This window comes from Fukomys damarensis, unplaced genomic scaffold, assembly GCF_012274545.1.
Source record: "Fukomys damarensis isolate Sample0158 unplaced genomic scaffold, DMR_v1.0_HiC HiC_scaffold_10, whole genome shotgun sequence".
NCBI classification, from domain to species: Eukaryota; Metazoa; Chordata; class Mammalia; order Rodentia; family Bathyergidae; genus Fukomys; species Fukomys damarensis.
Window position 1 is genome coordinate 25,973,215 of NW_022900922.1, and position 27,849 is coordinate 26,001,063.

General features: G+C 39.1%; 1 protein-coding gene across 3 annotated transcripts in view; it reads left to right on the top strand.

The window, feature by feature from the left end:
• Positions 1-27,849, top strand: part of Dtnbp1 (dystrobrevin binding protein 1) — a 110,003-nt gene that overhangs the window by 47,281 nt on the left and 34,873 nt on the right. For 2 of the 3 annotated variants that reach the window (XM_019207327.2, XM_033761907.1), the window contains one exon: positions 4,760-4,782. In XM_019207327.2, the coding sequence (XP_019062872.1) occupies positions 4,760-4,782 (23 nt within the window). Of the gene's footprint in view, positions 1-4,759; positions 4,783-11,443; positions 11,799-27,849 lie in introns of those variants that run through there. The other variant, XM_010622901.3, reaches the window with a different exon arrangement.

A 27,849-nucleotide genomic window follows, 5' to 3' on the forward strand; every position in this document is an offset into this window, starting at 1 on the left:
TTTTTTTTTTTTTTTTTTTTTTGGTACTAAGGATCAAACGTAGGTCCTTGCACTTGCAGGTGGCAGAATCGCTGAGCTAAATCCCCAGCTGGGAGACTTAATTTTTAGTGGTAAGCATTCTGATAGTTTATAGATGCCCAACATGGGTCCACTACTTTTATTGCGTTTTTCTTCCTGAGATCTTGTTGTCCATCCTAGCCAATTATTTCTCTTTCCTTTGTGTATGAGAAGCAAAGAATGAAGAGAAGAAACTCAAAACCTTTTGAATCCCAAAAACCCCAGTTCACACCCTCTGCAGCAGTAACCATTTACTGCATCTGCTGCCTATTGTTTTAACCTGCAGCCCTTGCCACTGACTCATTAGCCACCAACAACCGAAGGTCAAGTGCCTTCTCGCAGCACAAAGTAACACTGGGTATCCAGATCAGAAGAGACTTGCCTAATACAAGAAGGCAGGCTTGGAAAGAATTTATGACTTCGAGGGTTCTATCAGGAAAACAGGACCAGAAAAAAGGAGGTCAGTGGTGCTTTCCTGTCTTCTTTGAGACCCTTCCTATGATCACCAGAACTTTCAAAAAATTACTACCAAGGTAGTTGTAGATCTAATTGATGTTTATTCACAATTCATGGAATCAGGGCAGCTCATTTCTATAAACTAGAATGCATGCTCTCACTGAGCAACATAGAAAGTGGATTTTTTGAAGTGGGAACAAGGAAACAAAACAGTAGGGAAAAGCTGATTGGTTTATGCCCTAGTCCAATTGTGGTGAACCTGCGGCACATGTGCTACAGCAGGCTGTTATGTTATCTATCATTGAAAGCTCTAAAAGGTTCATCATTGCTGACCTAGTCTATTTTCCATTGCTGCAGCAGAATACCTGAGACTGGATAACTAATAAAAGTAGTCTGCTTAGCTCACAGTTCTGGAGGCTAAAAGTCTGTGATCAGTTGGCAGCATTGGATTGGCTTCTGGTGAGAACATCCTGCTCCATGCACGATGGAAAAGCAGACAAACAAGTGATTGCAAAGAGAGAACATGGGGAGCAACCTTGTTTTCTAATGGCCAACCCTCATTGTAATTTGTCTGGTCCTGTGAGTACTCACTTCTATAAAACACCATTCATCTCTTAATGGAGCTCCACCCCCATGATCCAGACATCTCCCACTAACCTCCACCTTCAAACCCTGCTGCCTTGAAGAATTAAGTCTAACATGAATTTTTCTGGGGACAAACCATATTCAAGCCATAGCAGTTAACTTCAGGTTAGTATTTTTGTGAGGGTCAAAACAGGGGGGGCTTCCTTGTTATGCTGATTCAGGTAGGCTGGTTTGTTAGTCCATTTTTCATTGCTGTAATAAAATACCTGAGGCTAAGTAACTTTTAAAAAGGATATTTAGATAGTTTAAAATTCTCAAGGTGCAATAGCATGGCTTCAGCTTCTGCTTAGTTCTGGTAAGGCCTCATGGGGGTACAGTATCACAATGGAGGGAAAGCATGCAGAAAAGGTCACATGAGGAGACAGGAAGCCACAAAGAAAGCTGCAAGGGGTCGGTCTTCCTCTTTTATAACAACTTGTGCTAGTAGGGGATCCCCTGAAAACTATGTAATCCCTCCCCAGGGCAGTGCTCCCAGTGACATCCTGCTAGGCCCCACCTTCTGATACCACCACACTGGGAACCACATAAACCCTTTGGGGGCACAAACTACAACTGGAATCTCGTGTTTTCAGGAAACACTGGTCTGTTTGGGAATCTTCGCTGATATTTTGTTGGGACAAAATACCCAACACACAATTTAAGGAAAGAGAGGTTTATTTTGGCTCACATATTAGAAGTTTTGTTCCCCATGTGGTCGGCAAACTTCAAGGTGGCTGGCATGACAGAGGTGTATGGCAGAGGAGAGCTGCTTACTGCATGGTGGCTGTGGAGCAGAGAGAGTCAAGGAGCCAGGAAAGAAGCTGTAACTTCTGGGTCATGCCACCAGTGACCCACCTCTTCTGACAAGATCCTGCCTCCTACTAGCAGATTAGCTGTGATGCCCCCATAAATCAGTCACCTTTCAAAGGCCCCACCTATGAGTGCACAAGGCTCTTGGATAAAAATCATAACAATGTCCTTAAAGTTTCAGTTTGATTATGTGGCATGTAGCACGCGTGACTCCGTTCTGATTTGGCCTGGTCTTTGGGGCCCTTGTGCAGGAGCTCAGTCTGAAAGAGTGCCTCCCACAACTTTTGTTTAACGAGAGTGAGGGAACAGGATTCTGAAGGAGCTAAATGCTTGAGTGGGCTGAAAGGCACGGGAGTCCTGTCTGCACTATCACTGGGTTTAGGCTTTGTGCCCTCTGGGTTATTTCAGCAGTGTCCCAGACTGTTTCTCTTCCTAAATTTTCTCTTAGTGAATTCATCTTCCTTTTGGTGATTCAGAGTAGAATCCTCATGCTTAATGTGCTCATCTTCTGCCTGCCCCTGCTTAATCCTGTGTCACAGGCCAGTGAGTCTCACCTGGCAGCTTGCAGATTGGAAACCTCTTGATTACCAGTGTGGCTTGTGCTACTGTCACCGGCATCAGTTAGCTCTTCTCCAAATCTACGCATAGTTTCTTAAGTGTATTCTCTCCCTTACTGGTACATCTATCTATCCATCACAGCAAGAATGTTCTTCCTGGGGTACAGTATTGCTCATGTTGGTCTCGTGCTAAAAATAAAACCATATTTTGTAGATCAGCACTGAAAAATCTCTGCCTTTTTTACCTGAACTACTTTCCCTTCACTCAGCCTGCTATTCTGAAGTACTTCCTTGAGGACAAACCATTGGGCAAGTATTGCTGCCCTGAAGTGTGTTTCCTAAATATGGCTGAACCCTTTGGCCTCCTTGCCTCCTCTCAATGCTGTCTCTCCTGCTCTTAAATCTTCCACTTTCCAGGTGCTCTTTATGCTAACAAATGGCGCTGACCGCCTCATGCATGGTGAACCCGCAAGGATGTTGGTGCTTCTGTTGCTTCACTTGGTCATTTCTTCATAAGTTCCATGACCCCAAGTTTTACTCTTTACCACTTATCTGTACCACCACTGCCCCACCACTCTTCCTTCTTAGGAATTGATACAAGAGTAACTTACTCAATGAGCAGATTACTTCATTTCTTGACTGGTTGTGTAGTGGTGGGGGTCCTGATGTATAAATAGACAAAGCCCAAAAGTGGCTCCACTAGGCTTACTTGATGAGGGAGAGAGGGCTGGCTCCTAGGGAGAGTCAGCGCTTCCCTTCCTCTTCCACCTAGCATTTACTCATTTGCTCACAGTCATTGGAGTCCTCTTTTTTGTGGTTGTGGGGATGGGGAACACTAGTGTGTGTGAATTTATTTGTTTTCCCTTTCTAAAACCAGAGGTTCCTTTTCAGAAATTTTGCTTCCAGTCACATTCTGGAACAAATAAAAAACTCTCTAAAGACTGTAATCAGAGAAAAAGAATTATGCATTAGAATATTGAGTGTTCTGTTTACTCTCTGCTCCCTATCTGTAGCTTCAGGGAGTTAGCATCAATAAGAGGTGGAATTAAAGATCTTTGCAAAATTGTCTTATGATGATTTTGGCTTTCATCCTATGACTGGAATCTAGACTAGATTTTAAGGCTCTTTAACTTGTACCTAACTAAGCTTGTAAGTATGATGCTGGCTGTTGGCTGAAGGAAAACAGTCGCACAGTTGTTTGAAAAGATGGAATTGGAAATTATACTCTTTCATAGTTTATGAATTCTGGTACTGGCAAATTATAAAATAGATATTTTATAAGAAAGGAGGAGTGGGATGACCATCTGATTTAAGAACTTTCCTGTTAGCTGTTGCAAGAACATTATATCTGCTTGGCCTTTCAGTCGGCATTATGCCATTCTTGCTACCAGCTGTGAATTGTAATGAACTGTTTTGGAACATAAGGCATATTGTAGTTAGGAATGTGGAATATGGATTTGAGAATTTAAAACAACTCTGGATTTTTAGTAAAACCTAGAGTGCACGTAAAAGATAAATGCCTTATACTTTGAGTGGGGCAACAATCCTTTCATAAAGAAACTTACCTCCTTAAAACTACTTTTTATAGTATTGATTTTGAGAAAAAAATATATATAATAATTACAGAGTGATAGGGAAACCCTGAAAACAACTTGCCTTGGCTTATCACAGAATGTTTCTTTTATGATTGATGATCTGTTTTCCTCTGCTGTACGTTTCCCCAAGAAACTCTGTGTGTCAGCATCTTTAATTGACATTGACAAAATAAACAAGATTCCTGGAGGCGAGGTCATTTTGTGACAGGATGTGTTGTGGATCTCAATTCTTTGATACATGCTTTTCCCTTTTATTTGCTATTGAAAGAGGAAATAACTACATGAGTTCTGGTGATTTTAATTAAAATCTTAAAATCTATTACTTAGCATTTATCAGTGGAGGAAAATTGCATTAAGTGTTTTTATAAAATTATATGAAATGATTCACAGCTGGCATTAAAATGTTTTCTGTTTTCTTATAATGTTTTAATAATTCAAATTTTGGTAGAATTTTTGAGTCATTTATAGGTAATAACAAATGAGAATATTTGCCTTAGGCCAATTGTATTGGTAATTTCAACAAAGCATAATTGATATATGAGTATTCAAAACTACCACTCTGAGCATTTTAAAGTACATAAATTTTTGTTATAACCTAATAGCAGCTTCCACTGGGAATACATTATTTTACATTTGCATTTTCTTTTTTTCCCCCTACAGGAAGGAGCTTGAAGCCTTCAAAGGTAATTTTGTGTTTAATTTTTCACTTTCAAGTAGTTGAGAGTTAATTGATGTCAGATGTTCTCTCTTGATGATGATGAAAAGAGAAATCATTCCTTTTCTTTAAATCAAACAGTTTACATCAAAAAGTAGAAGTTTATTTAATATTATTTTTGTAGGTTTTATTTAACCATGAGTGTTTTTTGATATTCTCTTTTAACTGACACACAATAAGTGAAGAATTTTTGCTAATGACCATTGTAAGTAGTATATTGGGAAGACATGGTGCCAACGTTGAGGTTGTTGAGAATCACTTGAGGAAGATTGCACTTGTGTTGTGCAGAGTCTGGGTCAGCTGGGGAGGGGATGGTGATAAAGGTCAATGTGTGCCCTGCAGTGGGTCCCGGAGGCCTGGTGCCTCCTGAGAGGTTCCTGTGCTGGATATTGCTATGACGTTATTTTGTGACTTTAGTTTATGTGTGTCATCACTACTCAGCCTTTTGGCTGAGATCAAGTGTAGTTTGTGTGTTTTGTTTGTTTGATTTTTCTTTTTTTTTTTTTTTTTTTTTTTTTTTTTTTTTTTTTTTTTTTTTTTTTTTTTTTTTTTTTTTTTTTTTTTTTTTTTTTTTTTTTTTTGAGACAGAGTCTTGCTATAGAGTCAAGGTTGACCTTGAACTCACTATGTAGCCCAGACTGGCCTTGAATGCACAGTAATTGTCTTGCCTCAGCCTCCTGAGTTCTGGGATCACAGGCATGCACCAACAAACCCATCCTGCCTTGTGACTTTGATGAATCTTTTACCTTTTCAAGCTCATTTTCTCCATCTGAAACAATGGAGAATCTAATTAAATATATTCTGAAATTGGAATGTTTTTTAATTTTAGGGAGCCACAAGAGAATAATTCTTGGTCATTGTGATCCTTATTGGTCTTGAAGAAACACTAGTGAAAAGTAGAAAAACCACAAACTTTCCAGCACTTCTGAAATATCTCCAGTTTGGTGTTTTTTAATTATTTATTAGCAGTTAAGTATTAGAAAGCAGTGTTCTTAGATTTGTTCTAACAACCAAGAAGACTTTCATTATTAAGTTACTTCTGACTTGTTAAAGTCTCTTCTGATTTGTTTCATGCTTATTATATTTCACATAAACTATCATTGACCTTTAGAGTTACTGAATGATTAAAGATTTTCCAGTATATCATTTTATCTTAGTTTTGTATTACCACGACAAAATACCCAGCACCCAAAGTTAAAGAAGGAAAGGTTTATTTAGCTCTCAGTTTGTAGAGGTTTCAGTCCATAATCAGCTGGCTCCAAGCCACAGTGGCACATGGCAGACAGCCCTCACAGAGGAGAAATAGTTCACGATGGGCAGAAGGTAGCCGTGCAAGCAAGCAAGGGATGGCCACAGCTCTTTCTATCCCTTATATCTTATCCAGGCTACTTAGGGGAGGTAGCAGTCACACCCTTGATCCTAATGTCCTTGATTCTAGCATTGCACTATGAATCAATTCCAGTGTCATACACTCTCTATTAGCCACCTGTGAAAAAGCCCCACCTATGATTGATTGTATGAGGCCTTAGGCCTTAGGGAGACATCTAGACATAAGCCATAACACATTTCTAGTTGAATTGTCCATGTGCCTGATCTGTTTGGATGTTTTAGAAAAAAATGACTAAATGGATATAAAGGTTTATTCCTATGATGGCTGTAATTGAACAGGTTTGTTTTGGTTGGATTTCAGTTTGACTCACTGCAGCCCTAGTAAATGATTAAGCTCATGACCATTTTGTTGAGGGTTATGTTGTAATAAAATGTATTATCATGGCTATCAGTGTTCATATTCAGTTTGTGAATCTGTTCATGGACATTATTTTTCATTAATGAAAGATTTGAAATCCTTGTAAAATGCACTTTTTCTTCTTGTTCTTTCTTTTGGTTGACTAGTGTCTTATATTAAGAGATAGAAAAAAAACAAGTTAATATTAAAAAATAGGCAGGGCATCTCAGTGATGAGGAATTCTTTTTTTAGTATGATGATTCACAGACCAGCAGTTTGCCAAAGGTTAGATAATGTTGCATATTACTTGATAGAATAATTCAATTTAGGCTGAAATACCTTGTTTATATACACATCCCTAATTATGTACAACATTTAACAGCACATCAGATCCATCCATAGGCCAATTTAAGCTCTTGGATTTGAGCAAAACCTAAATTGAATCACTGGGCATGGTGGCATGTGCCTATAATATCAGCACTCCAGAGGCTGAGGCAGCAGAATTGCCACAAGTTCAAGGCCAGCCTGGGCTGCATAGTGAGTTCACGGCCAGCCAGAGACCTGTCTCAAAAAAACTTACCCTAAATTGAGTATTGTATCATATCAGATTTTCGGTATCAGTGTTCATTAAAAGTTGTTTCTTCCTAACTCCAGGTGCAGTGCCATGTGCCTGAATCCCAGCTACTTGGGAACTGAGGCAGGAGGATCACTTGAGCCAGGAGTTCTGTGCTGGCCTAGGCAATGTGACAAGACTCTATCTCAAAAAAAGAAAAAAATTTGCTCACAAGCATTTTGCTAATATTTCAAAGCATAAGTAACCCTATAACAAAATTATAAGTTTAATTGCTTCTACAAAGTATTAATGGAAAAAATTTAAAAATTAATTCAAACATACTATAACAATTTTTGTTCTTACTGTTGCACTATTGGGAATTGAATTCAGAGCCTTCACAATGAACATATCCTCAGTTTCTTTTTTATTTTTGATGCACAGGTATTGATTGAGAGGGTAGGGACGGGGGTCTCGCTGTGTAGTTCAGGCTGGCTTTGAACTCACATTAGAGCCTAGGCTGGACTTGATCTTCCGGTGATCCTCCTGCCTCAGCTCTGGGAAGTCAACTCTTATGGGAGAAGTTTACGGGTAGGGAAGATTCTTTTTGGGTACCCACATAAGGGAAAGATAGCCTGAATTTTCAGGGCTGGTGTGACATAATAATGCCAAGATATGCTTTGGTTAACCCCAGGTTGAGGTGAGGAGAGTGTGTATGGTGGCCAAGCAGAGAGGGTATTCCTGGGTGTCATGACGTGATTGGCCATCATACTCAGATTGACTGGACTGGCAAAATAAAGGGCGGCACGTTCTGTGATCAAGATGGATCCTGTAGTCTAAAAGGGAACTTCACTTTGAGATCTTGTAAGTGAAGTAGTTCCCATGCGTGGTGAGAACTACACATGAGTAAAAGTAGAAATCATCCCATTAAAAAGGTTGCCTGAGTCCGAGAGTTGGGAGGAGACTGTGCTAGGACTTTCACTTGTTTGGATTACATTTCATGTGTGGATTATGTGTGTTTCTGGCTTAGCAGCCTTTAGCATTTAACAAATAAAGTTGATGATAATGGTTGTTAAATGGGTAGATTTAGTTGGTTTAGTTCAGGGATTAGTTTAAGATGTAAGGCAAAACTATGTGGTCTCCATATGGTAATATTGAAGTGGTAAGAGGCTCTGGTTGGATATCCTAACTGTCATCTGGCACCAAGGAGCTCAAGGACGGTGGCAGTGCTTGTAAGACAGAAAGGGAAATATACAACTTTAGTATAAGCAAGGGTCAATAGAAATAAGTGCCTTAAAGTGAGAGTAATCAACTGGAGAGAGGCAGAGACACCTGACCTGAATGATGAGCACTCGGGGCTGAAAAGGGTGAGAGCATTCCAGAAGGAGGGAGGGACAATTTAAAAATTGCAGAAGTATTTATTTTATTTCAAATTTTTAAGTCAAAATTTTATTTCTTGTTCACTGAAGGAACTACAGATAATTTGTCATAGTTGAAGCATATGGTATGTGGGATGAGGTGATGAGGGCTGAAGTTGGACCCATAGGGCAGGGAACAGCCTTGTGTGTCATGCTAGGGAGTTTGGGCTTTTCCCTCTGGACTCCGCACAGGGTGTGGTATGCAAGGCAATAGGAGTGGAGAAGAAAATGAGAGTCAGCCCCCGCTTCTCTCTCTTCCTCTCCCCTCTCTCTCTCCCTCTCCCTCTTTATTTCATGCTTTTAAAAGTCAATTTTGTGTATAGGTGTGTGTGTGTGTGTGTGTGTGTGTGTGTGTGTGTGTATATAAAATTAGTATAGGAATTCATTTATGTGCTGTGTGAATATACATATTTACAGATGCATGTTAAAAATCTGTATTCATGGGGCCGGGGATTTAGCTCAGTAGTTCTGCTGCTGCCAGACTCGCAAGCACAAGGACTCAAGTTTAATCCCTGGTACAAAAAAAAAAAAAAATCTGTATTCATCATATGATCAAAAGAGCTTAGAGGTTTACTCTTAAAACTGAGAGAGATGACAGGGTAGAGAGTGGGAGAACCCAGAGGGTTTCAGTAGGTAGCAGGATCCGGTGAGTTTTCTGGGACCATGCAGAAGACACACTGGAAAAGAGCAGCTCTAGGACCAGAGAGATCATTCAGCCCGATGTGACAGCGCATGCCTGTAATCCCAGCTGCTGGGCGGGCTTGAGGATTGCTTGAGACCAACCAGCCTGGGGATCATAGCAAAAGCCATCTCAAAAAACACAACAAAAAAGCAGATTAGTTGGAAAGCTATTAAAAAGATTTTAATTAAGGCAGTGGTAGAATGGGGAGAGAGAGAGATTCAAGAAACGGAGTAGGTAGAATAAAAAGAACATTGGTGGAATATTCCTTTTTTTGTTATTATTCCATTGCATAAATATGCCACATTTTCTTCATTCAGCAGCTGATGGACATTTGGACTATTTCCAGGTTTTTGGCTGTTATGAATAATGCTGTCTAAGCTTTTTTGTGCAAGGTTTTGTGCAGACCTGTTTTCATTTGAGTATATAGCTAAGACTACAATTTCTGGATTATATGACTGTTTAACCTCAGAAATGACTAAGCTATTTCCAAAGTGGCTGTACCATTTTTCTTGTCCATCAGCAGTGTGTGAAGGTTGTAATTTCTCCTCATTCATGGCAACACTTATTATTGTTTGCACGTCCATTTAGGTCTGTGTTCTCTGTTGAGTGAATTTTTGTGTTTGTGTGAAGTAAGATTCAGTTAATTTTTATTTATTTATTTATTTATTTATTTTTACATATTGATACCTGGTTGTCTCAGAACCATTTTAAAAGTCTCATCTTTTCCAAAATTGTTTTGATGTCTTTATAGGAAGCCAGTGACCCTAAATATGAACTTTTGATTTTGTTACTGCCAATATCACACTGCCTTGATTACTATAACTTTTCAGTAAGTTTTGAAATTCTAATCTAAATTCTCTTCTTTTTTTTGTCCAAAATCAGTTTGGATATTTTAGGTCCTTTGCATTTCCAAGTAAATTTTAGAATTGCTTTGATAATTTCTATTTACAAACAACAAAAGCCCACTGGGACTTTGATAAGATTATGTTAGAACTATAAATTGATTTGGGGAAAATTACCTCCTTTTCTATATTGAGCCTTCCAACCCATGAATGTAGAATATGTCCCTATTTATTTAAATCATCTTCCATTTTTCTCAGAAGTAAAGACAGATAAGACAGTGTGGTGTGCCAGGAAGCAGAATCTTATTGTTGCAGCGAGGACAAAGTGAAATACAGTCCAGGGTCATTAAATTTGGCAATTAAGCACTAATTGGTGCTCTTAATAGGGACAGTTTCAGTAGCAAAATGTGTAAATGTGGGACTAGGGGTGGAAGCCAGATGGTGAAAGATCAGCAAGAGTGGTGTGTTTTGCTTCTTTGCCATTGTGACGCTGGTGCATGGCACGTGGATACTTAATAAATACTTGAATGAATAAGGAAGTAGAGACAATGATTTAAAAAGCAAAGAAAGGAGCTAAAGGTGTAGGGAAGATGGGATGGGTAGGGGAATGGTAATAAGGGAAAAGAAAAAAATGTGAGATAATGAAAAGATGGAAATAAAGTATTTGTAGATGGGGAGGGGAGGAGGGGGTGAAGGGAGGGCAGGGACAAGGGGAAAAAATGAGAACCAAGACCTGTCATGTAGAGGTACAAGATCCCAACACTGAATGTAACTGTACTGTATCCCTAAAATGTACCAATAAACTCAATTAAAGCTGAAGAAAAAAAAAAAAAGCAAAGAGGGCCGGGGATTTAGCTCTGTGGTTCCACTACCTGCCTCATAAGCACAAGAATCTGAGTTTGATCCCTGGCATCAAAAAAAGAAGAAGAAAGCAAATAAAAAAGGTGGAGAAGGTTATATTGAAGGGAGGGATATGTTTTGTTTTGTTTTTTCTTTTTGTGGGAAATGAGTATATTTGAAAAGGGAAAAGAGGGAATGTTGGACTGGGGGGGGTGTGGGGGCTGTGATTGAGCTGTGAAGTAGAGGAAGTGGGATTTAGTGCATCCTATTTTGCAACAGGAAGACTGTTGACAACTGTAACTATTGGAATTGTGATGATTTAAGATACTTATTAAAAATATATAGCACATCCTGAGCCACTGGTGTTGCTGAATTTGAAGGAGCCTTTAGACTAAAGCTGTGTTTAAAATAGGTGGGGGAAGTTTAAAGGTGCCTTATGTATATAAAATGAATCACATCCTTAAATTTTATATTACTGTTTTTACATAGCAAGATTTCTTCTGCCTTTCAGCATGGCTCTGATGCATTTCTGTGCCTAGATGACAGATACACAAGGATTTAGTACCTTTCTCAGCCTCAACCCCCCATTTGGAGCAGTATTTGGTACGGTCCCAGATCGGTGCATACATCTTGATAAACCAGAGCCCCTGAGAGCTTGCATTTTGTGTTTATAGAGGCAGTAGATTCCAATGGATGTCTGCTTAAGCCATCAGCAGAAAACTAACAGGCTCAATACAGTTTCTTTGGAAAAAACCTGCTTCTGGCTCCAGCCTCACTTCCTTTGTTCTCCATCCCAGAAGATGCTCGTGAAGGGAGCTGCCTGGTAACTGGAGGTTTCACTTGACCAGCTCTGCTTCTGTTTACTTGCTCAGTTCTCACATCCATGTCATCTCCAGGACTCACCGAAAATAGTGAGAGGAATCCCTGTAGGTGGAACTTTATTTCATGTTTTCCTTAGCTGCTTTTCTTTAAAATTGTTATCTCCACGCTTTGGGTACATTTCTATAATTTTGCATTGTATTCAGATGATATATTATGAAAAAGCAATAAAATTTCAGCGTGATTTGAACCTATAAGTAGTACATTTTAATGAGAGCATTACCAGTTTCTTTATATTGAGAATAAGTAACAATTACTAAAATAATATGTATAACAAGTAAAAAATGTGGCATGAAAATCTAGGACTTTTGCATTTATGGTATGTGTCTTTTCGTCCATCAGGTGAAATTAACCAAAAAGACATTTTTATGAAGTAGCCTTTATATTAAAAGATAAATATAAAATACTGGGAAAGTAATGCCAGGTATTGGAATAATGAGTCTGTTCCTTGTGGTTTAGCTCCATTAAACCAATTCAGCATCCCTTGCTGCTGGCATGTTCATTTTCCAAGAAGAGGTTAATATAATTAAATATGTAAGTTATATCATTGACAGTGGAAAGTTAAAATTCATTCCCTAGTAGGAAATGGATTAATCTAAAATGGCTGATTCTCAAATGGGGTTTTGAAAGTGTCATAATGCTTTGCACCAGTTAAAAAGTATATATTTTTATACTTTTCCAGCACTTTGTTGTACTTTTTATCACCTGTTGGCCAGAGGACACAGTTTTAATGATATCCTTATGTGGCATTTTCATATATACATAATCAAGGATATTGAACTTATGGAATGTGCTGCAGTTATATCTTAGAATTCATTGTGAACTTGTTTGTTGAATAATGCATTCTGTCCATGGAGGTATTTGAGAAATGTTTTCTAATAGTTAATGTATTGTTTAAACTCCCAGTTAGGCCTTTAGGTGGCATATGTTGTGATGTACTGTGTGTATCATGTCCTGTCCTGGAGGATCCTACTAATTTTCAGGTGGAAAAAATGAAAGACATGCTGTCAACTCATGTCTTGCTCTATCATGATTATTCTTTTCTTGAGATCGCATCAGTGTTGAGTTAAAAGATAAGTTACTTCTTTTATTTTCCTCTCTCATGTCCATTTTTGTAGCCTTGCAAAGCTCTTTAAGCTTAGACTTCTTACCACTAGTGACAAGAGGTCCTAGGTCAAACCTAGGACCTGTGCTGTGCTAGGCACATGCATGCCCTACCACTGAGCTGTATCCCTAGCCCCAGACTTAAGACATGATAACCAACATCCTAACTAAAGTAAAACAATAGCTCAAAAATCTTACTATAATATTAGAGCACTGATGGAATGAAATTCCAACTAGAGATAGACCATATTCTTGTTTGTTATTTCTTAAGTGATCATGAAAAAGCTAGTAAGAATGGAGGTAGTGAGACCTTTGCTGCTTAATTTTAAAGTACTTACAATGAATGTATGACAAATGATAGATTTTTTTTGTCATTTTCTCTGTTTCTTAACATAGTAGTTCTAAGAGTGAAAGTTTTAGTATAACCATAATTTTGTAAGTGATTCATCTAAGGAATTGTTCCCTGAAAAATCTTGATATGTTGGTGATACTTGCGAGATTTTAAAGTGTCTTCTCGTTTTGTTTTGTTTTTTTTCTTTCACATGTCAATATATAGGGAGTTAGGTTGTTCTTGGTGGCCTGAAGGGTTGAATCCAAGGCTTTTGTATTGAGCTACATCCCCTAGTCCTTTCTTTTTTCTTTTTTTCTTTTGAAACAGTCTTGCTATATCACTAAGTTGCCTAGGGTGGGCTTGAACTAGTATTATAGGTGTATACCAAGATGCCTGGCTTGTTTTTTAAAAGCTGGTTTACATTTATGTCACAATGTTTAAAGGAAATTTGTATCTATAACCTGTAGCACAAAAATATTGAGACCCTTTTAATTTTAATTCTGAAGCAGTTTTTAAACCTAGTTTATTCTTTATTCTAATACCCTGCCAAAAGATGGGCTATTGTAATAATGTGGCATGCCCAGAAACTCTCTAAGGTGGTATTTTATCCTGAAGAGGAATTGGCACTCTGGCAGCTTGTTTAGGTATTAAGCTGCATTATGCAACCCTGAGATTAGGGTTGTGATACTTAAATGTTACCTTACTGTGATTTCTTATAAAGATTATGTATCACTATTATACTATCAATAATTATAGCCATAGAATATTTTAGGAATGGATCAGGACTGTTTTTTGTTGTGTATCATTTATGTTTGGTATCATGAAAAAATACACCAATTCTGTTTCATTACTTTTTTGCTCAAACATAGTATAAACTTGACAGCAAAAATTATACCTTTCACAGAATTAAATCCCAGTACTATAAAAGGGAGAATTCTGTGAAAATTTTACCTGTCAGGCTCATAAAGAGGTTTTATCTGTTGAATTCATGGGGAGTCTCATGATTTTCTTAGCTCTTTGGAGGTTTGTTCTGGAGAGGGACCTGTGGGATTGTACATTAGAGGTCAGCAAGACCCTGTCTTTAAAAAAAAAAAAAAAAGTTGAAGGCAGCTGATAGTATTTGCATCTTCTGGGAAGACTGGTAGGTGTGATGGTTTTTATACAGGCAAGGGAGGAGTCAAGTGGCCGCCTGAGCTGAAAAGCTCTTGCTCCTGCTCATCTGGCTTCCCCTGGGTAGGTGTGCTTGTGCGGCAAGTGTATGATAGATAGGTGGTTAGTGTGATCATATGTGAGGAATCAGCATCTGCACTTAGAGGATATAACTAAAGAAACAGGGAAGCAATACTGAGCTATCCATTTTTCTGTTTTTCTTCAAGATTACTAATTTAACAATGCTAAATCAGGGTCTTGCGCTGGACAAATGCTGTACACCTGAGCCATCCTTCCAGCCTTGAGGATTTTGTTTGTATAAGGCAAAAATTATCATAAGATGCTAATGTGCTATTCACTTTTGGTTCTCTAATTCAGTTTTGAAAACTTAGGAAACCATGCATTTGTAGATAGGATCGAATTAAATGGTCAGAAACTTGAAGCATGAAGAAGATTATTCAGTTCTAGTTAGGTTTATTTTGTGTTGGAAAGTAAAAATGTTTGTAATAAGTGTTATTACAGTGATTTCAACAGTGTGATTTAGAGAAAAAAAAAAAAGCAGATGTGGGCTGGGTATAGAATAGTGACAGAGCACTGGCCCAGCATGCACGAGACCCAGCATCACCCAAAAAACAGTAAAGTAACCCTGGAATGTTTTCCATCAGCTTGCAATCAGAATTTGTCCTTTCATTTAGTAGGATGAATATGGCACAGAATATCAGTCATGCTGTTATAGGAGTGTAATACGGCTATTTTTACTCAAGTTATGATTTGGGGGCAGGAGGTGTAGTTTAGTGGTAGAGCACGTACTTGGTATATGAGAAGCCTGGGTTCAGTTCTCAGCCCCTAAAATAAAATTATAATAAATTAGAGAAAAGAAAAAAACTGAAGGAACTGTTGCTTAGTAAGTCTTTAAAATGTGCTAGCTATGTGCTTTGCATATCATTGTTAGTACTTATTATTTCAGACTTGCAACAGCCTTTTATGATGAGAAAATTGAGACTAGGGAGTTAAAGAAGTGATCCAGCCAGTGAACATTTGAGCAGAGATTTAGAGCCCTCAAATGCCTGCCCCTAAAACCTGAGTTTTCCTGATTTCATAAGTGATTCCTTGGCAGTGCTGAAAAATAAAAAACCAGATTTAGACAGATACTGTTTCACAACGTTCAGTTTTTCCTTATGCATTTGTGTTTTTTTTTATCTGTCTCTGTCTCTGTATCTCTCTGCATCTCTGTTTCTCTGTCTGACTCTCTCTCTCCTCTCTTTCTTGCTGTCATTTTTGAGACAAGGACTCGATATATAGTTCAGGCTGGCCTTGAACTCACCACATAGCCCAGTATGACGTCAAACTTCTGGCAATCCTCCTGCCTCAGCCCCCCGACTGCTGCAGTTACAGGCGTGCATCACCATGCCTAGTTCTACTGTTCTCTTTGTGTACCAGCTAAATTTATATCAGTAGGCTTTAATAGTAAGTAGTTTATGAGCATTCCATCTTTTACTCTTAACTGCTTACTGGTCTTCCCAGGTAGCTCTCCTTTGGTTATACTTTGCTATATTAAAGACAAAAACTCCAGTGTTTCAAAGGAAAGAAAGGCAAGCTGATTTATATTTCAGAGATTTGGAGAAAGGTTCCTCAGATTTGGGATGTGGGATGAGGACTGGAAGATTGTGCAGGCCTCCAGCTCTCCTCCCTCTGTGTCCAAGTTTGACATGAAGTATTTGTTCCTAAAGTAGAGGATGATAACTTCTGAGTAACATTTTTAAAAGTGCCCTTTTTTCTACTTCTGGCATCATATCTAAAAAAAAAAAAAAAACCTTTAAAATCCTGTAATCCAACATTCTCTTCTATGTAAAATCCATCTTTTGAGAATTCTGAGTTTGTTGAGCAGCCCTCATGCTTCACCCCTCACTGTCAGTCTCAGTTCCTCCACCTTTTCTCTCCATCATCTCTGGTTGGAGAGGCATTCTTCTCTCCCTCATCTGGGTCCACTCTAGTTTTCTAACACCTCTTATAAAAATGGTGTATGGAGATGCATAGTCTTCCAGGAATACTGTTACTAATGTTGTGGTCACTTTGTCTGCTAGTTAGTTCTTTAACTACAGTTAATATGAAAGTGCTCCTAATCTTAAGTTTTCTTATGATTATAGAAGCAGTGCATCTCCATTGTAGACAATTAGGAAAACACAAAAAGCTTCAAAGAAAAATATGGACTCACTTGTCAGAAATAATCTCAGACATTTTGCAGTTTCTATATATGCCTAATACACAAAAGGCATCCAAAGTTGAGATAACATATAAACAGTTTTGTTCCGTTTTTTTTTTCACATTATGAAGTGATATCACCCCCACATCATTAAGACCTTTTTGAAAAATACTGGTTTCCTATTGAAAATTTGAGTAGTTGCCATTTTTAATGCTAATTATAACTTATGCTTTTTTTTTTTTCTTTTTTCCGTACCAGGGATTGAACTCGGGTCCTTGTACTTGCAAAGCGGGTGGTGGAACCACTGAGCTAAAACCCCAGCCCTTAATTTATGCTTTAATAAGCATCTCTGTGAATTTTAGGGCCTAAGAGTATTACATTTTGTACAGTTCTTGGTTTATTGACCTTTAACTTTTTAGAAAAGTTAAGCCAGTTCTCTTTGATCAGCAGTGAGCCGAGTTCAGGCCAGCAAACCCTGTTAGACAAATGAAGACTCAAGGGACAGAGAATATCTTTGTCAGGGGGCCAGGGCACTTCACCAAAGTGGAGCCCTGAACTGACTCGAACTCCCAGAGTTATTGAGGAACAGCAAAGGCATAGAGTTTGGCCAAGCACAGATGTTTGTTTTTGGTAGCAAGGCATGGTGACAGTTTGGCTGAATAATTAACTTTTATCTGATTGTTGTCTAGGGAGATTCCTTATTTTCCTGGTAAGGTTCATCTCTGCTTGAACTGGCAAAGCATCCCATCTTTGAGACTTTTGGCTCCTTGGAGTCAGCAGTCTTCCACTTCTCCAGTTGGCCCAAGCAGACGTTGATCTGCTGGGTGTCACAGGGAACTCCACAGTAGTGTGTGTGTCTGTTTCATGTACCTTTCCCTGAGAATTGGCTTCTTGTCTTTACTAAAATGGTGGCAAAAATAAAATTATTGTCTGGATTTGGTATTGAGTCAATAGGTGATCTCTTAGCCTTTGGTCATTGTAAACTGTCTATTCTGGCCTCTGAATTGGGATTTTAAGCTGCTTACAGATGTGAATGAGGTTCTTACATAGGAAGTGAGGCTATCAAGTCATTGCCATATTTATTTCGGATGTTTTCCTTCAGTAAGTTATCTGCCATGTAATTGTTTGCTTTTTATTGCACACAGAAGTTTAGTGCTTTTCTATTTAAATGGAAGCTAATGATAGCTTCCATTGCTTTTATGCACAGAAAGTTATTTTCTTATACTATGAGATAAATGTTAACTTGTAATTTCTTCCAGTTTTTATTCTAGTTTGTTTCACATGTTACTTTAATTAATCTAAAATTTATTCTGTGACACAGCATGAAGTGCTGTTCAACTTTTTGCCATCTAGGGTGATTTTTCTAGCATTGTGGAATAATTCCATGTAGTTCTCTCATCATGGTGTTGACAAAAATCGGTAGGTTAAATTTAATCATCTGCACGGGAGCAGCTGAATGTAGCTAGGAAGAAACTCCACCTTGCATCGCATCTGGTTTCACTTTCCATGTCCTGGGTGTACTAGAGTCTTGGGCTCTGGCTTGCAGTCAGTTGCATTTCCTTGGCTGCTCTTTTCTCCAACTGCCAACACCCGCCTCCAGCTCCTCAGTCTTAACTGATTGCCTGTGATTTCGCTCAGCACTGAGTGCTCCCTCCAGAAGCAGGAGGTGCAGCCAGCAGAAGGCTTACTTAAAAGAAAGGGCTGCCAAAAGGTTTTTCTGTACCGAGATCTTTAAAGATGGATCATTTGTTGGGTTTGTCTTGAGCCGGACAGGTTTCTGAAAAGTTCTTCCCATTGACCTATAGTAGAGTTCTAAGAGAGATGGCAGCCTGAAAGCTATTTTGGCTGCAGGTGTCGTGACCTTGGTTGCACCTTCTTTCTTTCCCAGGAGACCCTTTTTAGCATGACACTTTCACTACTCTTTGATTAGTTCCATTATTTGTGCCTTTGTGAAATGAAATGCCAAAGTACCAGTTATAGATGGAAATATTGGTGTTGAATTAAAGAGCAGTTGTGTAGTCTCTGCCTTACAAGTGTTTCTCTGATATTCACTCTAAATTGCTTTTTGTCAGCACTAATAATTACCTTCAGAGGATTTTGTATCATACTATAAAAAATGTATTTTCTCAGACCTGTAGTAAGCAGTTTTATATTTTTGAATAAGTTTTTGTATTTGTTTTTAAAAATGTAACACTGAGATAGCCCAAAATTTTTTTTAAAAAAAGCGTTCATGGAAGTCACGAAAAAGATAGTTCTTTATGTGGCTCATTTAGTTTGTGGAGAAAGTGAAATTGTTGCTGTTTTCTGGAATAAGACACTGTGCTAGCTAGCATGGCAGTGTTATGTGCTTTGTATTCAGACAACGTGGAGCAGAAAGAAGGTTGTATTTGTGTTTATAAAAGAAATTCCTTAAAGCCAGATGTGGTGGCGCAAGCCAGTAATCCCAGCACTCGGGAGACTGAGGCAGGAGGATCGCTGTGAGTTCGAGACCAGCCTGGGCTACATAGTGAGTCAGACTCAACTACATAGTGAGACCCTGTCTCAAAAAAATAAATAAATAAACAACAACAAAAAACCAAAACAGAAATCCCTTCCAGTTCTCTATTCAGAAAAGTCAGTGCCTGTAAACCCATGAAGTAAAACATTCATTCCCTCACTTTTATATTAAATATTAGGAAACTTGTGACACTCCATTTTGATTGAGGGAAATATTACCACTGGCTAACAAGTAGACTTTTTTTTCATGACTGAGTAACTCCAAAATCGCTCTTCCTTTAGTGGTAGGGCCTCCTCTCCCCCACAAGTGTTTTGAGCATTTGCGTGAAACAGCTTGTGAGGCCAGTGCTCTGGGTGCTAGGGGAGATTTTATTTCCATGAGCGTTGGAGAGCGTAACTGTACATTCACTTCCAGTAACTTTTCATGAAAACAGTGTGTTCATAGTGGACTGAATGAATGTATACAGGCATCCAAAATTACATGGATGACACATTCTAAATCTTTTAGATCACAGAACTTTGAGAGAATAGAGGTGAAAGGAACTTGCTCGCTGCCCTCTGAAAGTTCAGTAATTACTTTGGGTTTTTTTTTTGTTTGTTTGTTTGTTTTGTTTTTGGTACCAGGTATCAAACTCATGACCTTGTGCTTGCGAGACAGCCGTGGTGTCACTGAGCTAAATCACTGGCCCTGAAAGTTCAGTAATTGAATCTCTTGAAATGAACTGACAATAAACAGATTAACAGAGAAAAAGTCACATACATTTATCATTTGCACAAGAATATCAGCAGAGTTAATAGTAACCCAGTGAAGTTTAGAAGTTTACATGCACTCTGTATGGGAGAGGAAAGAAAGGCTATAGGCACTCTTAGAAGAAGAGTAAGGATTTTTATGGAACGAAATAGGCCCAAAGAACAAGTAGTAGCCTGGGACAGAGTTTCCCTCTGCTCCTCTCTATGAATTTACCTTCCCCATTTGAAGAGATGACACACAAAAAAGGACTCATGATAGCTGTACTCATCTGGGAGGAAGTTCCCATAGTCAGGAAAGGGAATGTCAGAGATGAGCCGGTCTGTGCTTGATAAAAGAGTGGAGCCAGGAGAATGTTCTGTAGCTGATGCTTTTTTTCTCAGTGCATCACCATGCTTTGGGGCATCATGCTCCCAGCCCCAGCAACAGTGTCCCCATGTGATTGAGCGTCCTTCCTCAGGGGGCCCTTCTTCCCCCAGTCAGCTCCCTCCTTAAGCACTCTTGTGCTCTTGCCATGTGCTCTCCCCCTTAATGGATGTGAAAGACAGTCAAGGAGGTGTCACTGCTGTCCACTTTGCAGAAGCCATGGTGCATTGTGGGGCCTCAGTTCGTGCCGGTGCCAAGAGGGAGGGTGCTATTTCTGCCATCTTCGGAAAGCTTTTTGTCCATCTTGATGCTTTCACGTTTATGGATGTTTCTTTAGTTAAATACTTTTAACATTAGGAACAGAGACTGTCCTTTGTTTTTTAAAATAGCACTGAGGATGTGTATTAGCTGCATACCCAAGAAGATGCTTATAGAATGACCATATTTTTCATTTTTAGGGATTTTCCAAGTCATTCTTACAGTCACTTACATGCACTCATTAGAGTTGACTGGCTCCAGAAAAATTAGCAATTTTGATGAAACATATTCTTGAGTTTAAGTGACCTTTGCTTTAATTTTATCCAATATATACCATGTATCAAATACTGTATTTCTGTATAGCAATAACAACAAACTATGTTTACTTTAGTTAGTTAATGTTGATCATTATAATGTTCATAATTTGATAATGATGACTAGATTACAGAATATATCTGAAACAAAAGTAGTGTAGGTATAAACAATAATTGTGGCCTTGTTTATACAAGGCTTGGTCCTTAAACCACACATTTTGGGTTAACCCAAGTGTAAGTATGTGTATTAGCCAGGATAACAGGTGATTAGGGGCATGAAATCTGGAGCTGGACTGGGAATGTTGAAATCTCAGTGTTACTTAACCTCTCTGAGCCCCTTTCTGAAAAATGAAAATGATAACAGCACCCACATTTTTCAGTTACTGTAAGGATTAGCTGACTGATATGCAGAAACTGCTTACAAAAGTGCCTAGTATTTACACAGAAGTGCTGTATGTATGAGTTAGCTACTATTGCTGTAGAGAGAAGGTTGTGGGACTTTTTTTCCCTTACTTGGTTTCTTTGCCTCATAATTGAGAGGTGGAAAGACACAGTAATGACAGAAAAGTCTCGTTCCACCTTCCCAGGTTATAGAGCTGAGTTTCCTGTCCATGATAGGTATGGACGGGCAGTTGGCTGCGTCCATAGAGAGGAGGGCTGCAGCAGTTAGGCACATAGGCTGCATCTGAGTGGATTCATCACAGACAGCTGTATGTTCGTGGACAGGCAGCAGTCTTTGAATCTATTCACTCATCTGTGAAATGGGAAGAGCAGTACCTACTATAGGGAAGGTCATACTTCCCTCTGAAGTTTTGATAATTGATTCTGCTGAGGTGAACTGACAGTGGATAGATTATTGGGGGGAAAGAAAGGCATATAATTTATTGGTATGCACAGGAGCTGCACAAAGTAGGAAACTCAAAGAGCCAGGTGGTTGAGGCTTAAATACCCTTTTCCTAAGTAGAGGGAATTGGAGTGATAGAGGCAACTTCAGAGGGGTTCTAAATGATTTTTTTAAGGGAAATAAGCCTAAGAACAGACAAAGGCCTGGAACAAAGTTTATCTGGGCTCTGACTCTCAGCGCCCCCTCTGTCATTTGCATTTACTCTTCCTTGTCAGGCCTCGTGAAAAGTACATTTCCAGAAGAGGAATGAATGCCTCTGTGCTCCAGGAGCACTCAGTCTGCCCTTGCTGTGCTGCAAGTCCTGGGATATATGTTAGGCATAGTTTTCTGAGTCCAAGCACAACCTTATAGAGCTTTTATGAGAGTAAATGAATAATAATGCCAGTCATATGATACCTTTTGAACTAAATGTTATGGTCTTCATAATTATGAATTTGTGCTAATTTTAATAATTGTTTTGATGGGACACCTAACGTTCCATTTTTGAGTCGCCACAGTGGTAGGGCTCTATAAATTAACTATTCATACATGAGTATTAACTGGCTGTTTTATCATAAATAATTATACCTTCATAAGTCAAACCTGGTTTCAGAATCAGTTTATTAAAATTAAAATGGTTTTGGGGAAATGTTGTGAACTTACAATATGAAAATTTTCCAAATATTTAGAGTTTTCAGATGAGCTACTACTTCTGAGATTTATTATCTTATTCCTCAAGTGTTTATTTTGTAGCTGCTGCATTTCATTGCAGGATATAAAGAAAGATGCATAATAAAACCAAGCATCTACTCCCCAAGACTGGTATCTAAACATGGTGTGCAGAGGGCAGGGCACAGTTGCAGCCACTGTGGACCGGCTCAGAGTGCGCTGCTCACAGTTGCAGTGGCCGCCTGCAGAGGTGGTAGGGCCACAGGGTCAGCAGCCTGTGCAGATCTGTGGATCTTTCTTGAGAACACACAGGTATCTGGAAAAAGATTCCACATGGCTACTGAAGCCCTACAGAAGTCCTGGAGTGGTTATGATGAAACTAAGAGAGGGAAAAGGAGGATCAGAAAGGAGGAGGGAGAATTCTTCCTAGATCAGTGATTTAGTCTTCAGAGAGACTAGTGTGGTGTTTCATGTGACAGATAATGTATCTTTCAGTCTTTTATTTCGATTGACAGTTCCTGGAATAAATTTGAATTTTGACTAGCTGAAACTTTTCCTTGATCATGTAGGCAGTTAAAACAACAATGCTTTATCTCCCCCTACCCCAGCTTTGTGATAGAAGCTTTTAAATATGTACAAAAATTAGAGCAAGAAGTATAGTGTACCTCCATGTACCATCATCCACATGTCCCACAGCCTACCCTTGCTGGCCAGGCAAGATGCATCTGTTGTTCCCTGGCCTATGCTCTCTGTCAGTCTTTTTTTGATGCTGGGGTTCAAACCATAGGCACTCTGCCACTGACCTAAGGCCCCAACCCCCCACCCACATCCTTTTATTTTGAGATAAGAGCTTGCTAAATTGCCCAGATGGGATTTGAACTTGCAGTCCTCCTGCTTCAACCTGTCAGCCCGGATACACTGTGCTCAGCCCTTATTGTAAGGCAAATTCAAGGTCATAGCATTGCCTCTGTAAATATGACCTCTCTGCCATGCCTGTATTCTGAGCACTCAGGAGGCTGAGGCAGCAGGAACTCTAGGAGTTCAACACCAGTCTGGACTACATAGGGAGATCCTGCCTCCAAAGAAAACAAGTATATCTCTAAAAAGTAAGATTATTTATAACATAACCACAATACCATTATTATTCCTAAAAATAATTATTGTAATTCCTTCATACCATTAAAATAGGAAGATATTGTAATGTTAGGTTTGTCGGATTATTGATTGAAATAAACAGTAAGTCATATATTGTTTTTCTGTAATCCTAACTTGCTTGTTTCTACTTTATTAAGAGTGTGGTTTTAAATTGTTCTATATTTTTATATCTAGTTTTCAGTTAACAGATTTCCTTAGTGCATATTGAGGTACATGTTATTGTTGTAAACTTTTACCCCTTTAAATAAAAATCACAAAAGGCTACATCATTGATTTATTTTTAAGCACTCAGAAAGAACAGAGCAGTAACTTTAGAAAGAGTTTACTGAACAAACAGAATCTGTTGGAAGAGGAAATAATCTCATTCTGTGTCTTTTAGTTTGTGCCCTGTTTCAGATGCTGCAGTTTTTGGTATTCTTGCCCAGAAAGGAAGAGGGAGCAGGTGCAAAAATAGGGCATTTGTTCTCACATCAGCTGACAAAATAACAGCACATTTTTCTGATTCTTCTCTTTATCCTCCTTTTGTTCTCTTGGGCAGTAAGGTTAGACTGAAGAGCAGAACTGTTTGTGGTATGACTTTTCAGAAGTTAGGTTGTGTATGCTGCATGGAAGTTCATCATGTCCCGTCTGCTCTGTCAGCCTCTGACGTGTCACAGAACACCGTGAGGTGTAGCACAAGTTTGTGTCTAACAGAAAAGCGATAACAGCTTCAAAATACAAATACTCCATGTTAGATCTTACATACATCTTTCTGCCTTAGAAATCTTTTTTTTTTTGTACCTGGGATTGAACTCGGGTCCTTGCGCTTGCAAGGCAGACAGCGGAACCACTGAGCTAAATCCCCGGCCCTTAAAAATCTTTTTGTTAGCCTCTAATTTTACAAATATGTGGAACTGATTTCTTAAAATTAATACGTGTATTTTGCAGTTTAATTTGTTTCTGCTGATAGTTTTCTTCTTAGCTGTAGTGTTACATTGAGCCTTTGTGTAGTTGAAGATACAGAGTGGAAATAAAATGTTTTCATAAATAAGCCTTTTTAAAGCAAAAATACATACTCTTTTGAAACTTGCAGATAGGGAGGAACAGCCTCAAATATAAGTTTACATTTAAACTGGAGGCAAAATTGCACTGCTTTTTTCATTTGACTAATTCTGAAAATTTTGCAGTAAAATATCTGCATTTCTGCAGCACTGTAGCATTAAATCTGAAACTGCCTTTTTCCTTGTACATCTCTTTTCTAGTTAGAGCATCAAACTGTTTCAGAACTCTCATAATATTAACAATGTCTGGAGTGATTAAGAGAAAGGGTTGTTTTCATTAATAGTCTATTCAAGTAAATAATACATCAAATAAAAACAGTCCAAAGAAAGCATTTTAGTATATTACTGGTTTTTGTGGAAAAGTGATTAAAACCCTAAATCTTAAAGTCTGTTTTCATTGGAGTGTCTTTTGGTAGAATGTTTGTATGGGGGAGGGGTGCTTCTGTCAATTTTGATTTCCAGTTTATTTTTAAAGATCAGTGTCACTAAATCATGACTGATATAACTAATCTCTAGACCAGAGTAGATCACAGTGCTAGGCTATGTTTGGACAAATACAGGGCTAAAAGAAAATTTCTACCCCCAAAAGCTTTGACAGTTTGGGTCTGTAAAAAAATTGACAACAGCCGTGCGTGGTGGCGCATGCCTGTAATCCTAGCATTCAAGAGGCTGAGGCAGGAGGTTCACTGTGAATTCGAGACCAGCCGGGGCTATATAGTGAGTTCCAGGTCAGTCTCAACTACATAGTGAGACCCTGTCTCAAAAAAAAACAAAAAACAAAAAACAAAAAAACCCTGACAACAGACAAACAGGAGAAAAAGCACAGAACTTTTGTTAACAGGGAAACGCAGGAAGGTCACAAAAAGTACATGATTCAGAGCAGAGTCAGGTGGTTGAAGCCTAAATACCCTGCTCCTAAAGGAGAGGAGAAGGAAGAGGTTGCAGGCAACTTGAGAGGAGTCACAAATGACTCTTGAGGTGGTGTGTGGATGAGAAGAATAGGTGGTATCCCGGAGCAGAGTTGCCCTGGGCTTTGGAGGAGGTGGCAGCAGGCTCCAGGAAGGTGAGAGCTGGAACCCTTCCTTGTGATTTGCAGCCAGTGGCCTGGGAGAGTAGGTGGAATTACAGCTTTTGTTTCTTCTCTGAGGATTCATCTCCCTTGGTCAGGGAGGCAGTTGTACTCCTTCTGGAGAGACTCTGGTACTCAGATAAGGGGCTCTGGGTAAAGCCCCTCCCTGTGCTGGGGAGATAGGATTGGGGCAGGCTGAGAGAGGCCTTCAGCATATCAAGTTTCATACTTCTGATATTTTCTAAGGCTCAGTAAGTAGCCATGTGTGTTATCTTTTGAGTTTTTTTAATTAAAAAGTTGATTGAATTTACATATATTACATGCTTTGTAGAAGGTGAAAGCAAGCTTTTTGAAGTGATTGAGCTTTATGTTTCTAACTAGGTATTGGAAGCATCAAAGTAAAATTAGACCATGGACTTATTGGTGTTATAAAGGTTGCTCAAATAAAATCACATTTTGATTATAAAACTGAATTTCTGTCTAAATCAGCATTTGCTGATGGAGTAAGTATTTGTGCCTGTTTCTTTGATAAGCATAGAGGGTTCAAAATTGCAACCTGGGCATCGTGGCTTACACCTGTAATCCCAGCACTCAGGAGGCAGAGGGTGGAGGGCCATCCTGGAATACAGAGCAAGGCCCTGTTTCAGACAAGAAAAAGGCCTCAAACATTCTTGCCTCCAAGAAGCTGGCAGTTTAGTGGGAAGGGAAAAGAAACCTAAGACAGTTGTTTTAATGAGGGTTTGTAAAAGTTCATTTAGAACTAAAAGGAGCCTCTTGGTGGTCTTGGGCTGTTGGAAAAGGTACTTTTTAGACTGAATCCGTCGTCATTTATCCAATAAATTTTAGCAGACGTTAATAACAGGATTCATTTGTTAGTTTCCCACCATATGCCATTGTTCTACTGGTTAGCAGATGTGCATAAATAAAATATTCAATTGCAAAATATATATACAAGCACAGATTTGTGGGACTATTTACATATACATGTATGTGCCTACGGGCACCTGGGACATGCAGAAAGTGGGAGAGAGGGATGGAGGGAGACCCACCTGGGTTTTGTCAAGTGAGAAGACACATTTTATAAGTAGACCATCTTATCACAAGATCGTAGTTGGTGGAAAAGACAGGGACTACCTGAGAGAGTGGCTGTTTAGAATAGTGAGAAAGTGTGGCTTGGCAATGCACACTGGTAATCCCAGCTATTCAGTAGAGTGAGACAGCAGGATCACAAGTTCCAGCCCAACCTGGGCAATTTACCAGAAAATAGGAAGGACTGAGGATGTCATTCAGTGGTAGAGCAACTCAGGGTTCAGTCCCCAGTACCAAGGAAAAAAAGTCAAGGAGAAACTATGAATATGGAAATTTGTAGGCAGAAGGAACTTGTCAGTGGTTTTAAGGATGTGAAGAAATTGGCGGGTTAATTGCAGTGAAAGAAGACCCATGTGGCTAAAATGTAGTGAGACTGGAGAACTTGGCAGAAGCCAGGAGTCACACAGCTTGTAGAAAAAACAAGTCATGTATCTTTCTCTTCCCCATTGCAGGGTTCATGGCTGAAATCCTCTGTAACAGAAGTGGTATAACAAGAGAAAAGCATATAGATTTAGTAAATATAAGTTTTATGTGACTTGAGTCTTCAGAAATAAACATTCAGACAGGGTAACCTTGTATTGTTTTATAAAGGACAGGTGGGCAGAAGTGAGTATGATCTAATGATAAGCTGGGGGAAACTTCAGCCTCTGTGTTGAGATCTGCCCCTCCCTCTCCCCCACTCCCTCCCTTCACCCTTTCTTTCATCTGGGGCCTTGCATATGCTCTGCTTCAGGCTGTGTCTCAGTCCCCATGCTCTTCTTGATTTCTCTGTGTCTTCAGGATTCTGCCTATGCCTTTGATCAGGGAAGGTGGAAGGCACCTCTAGGGTGAAGGACCTGTGAAATGCTTCAGAGAGAAAGGTGGGGAGAAATCAGAGTGATCTTCCTGATTCTGCTGTCTTCTCAATTGCTTATGTCTTGTGCCTTGTTAGGACTAAGCAATACTGCACTATTACTGTTAATCTTAACAACAATCTGTAATGTACTTGTTCCAGTGAATTGTAGATTGTTTTGTTTTACGGTACTGGGAATCGGACCCAAGACTTCCTCACTGAACTATATCCCTAGCTCTTTTTTTTTTTTTTTTTTTTTTTTGAGTTAAGGTCTCACTGAGTTGCCCAGGCTGGACTCAAGCTTGTAATCCTTCTGCTTCAGCCTCACAAGAGTGCTAGGATTATGGGCCTGTGCCACCAGAGCTGGCTGGTTATAGAGATTTTAAGTAATT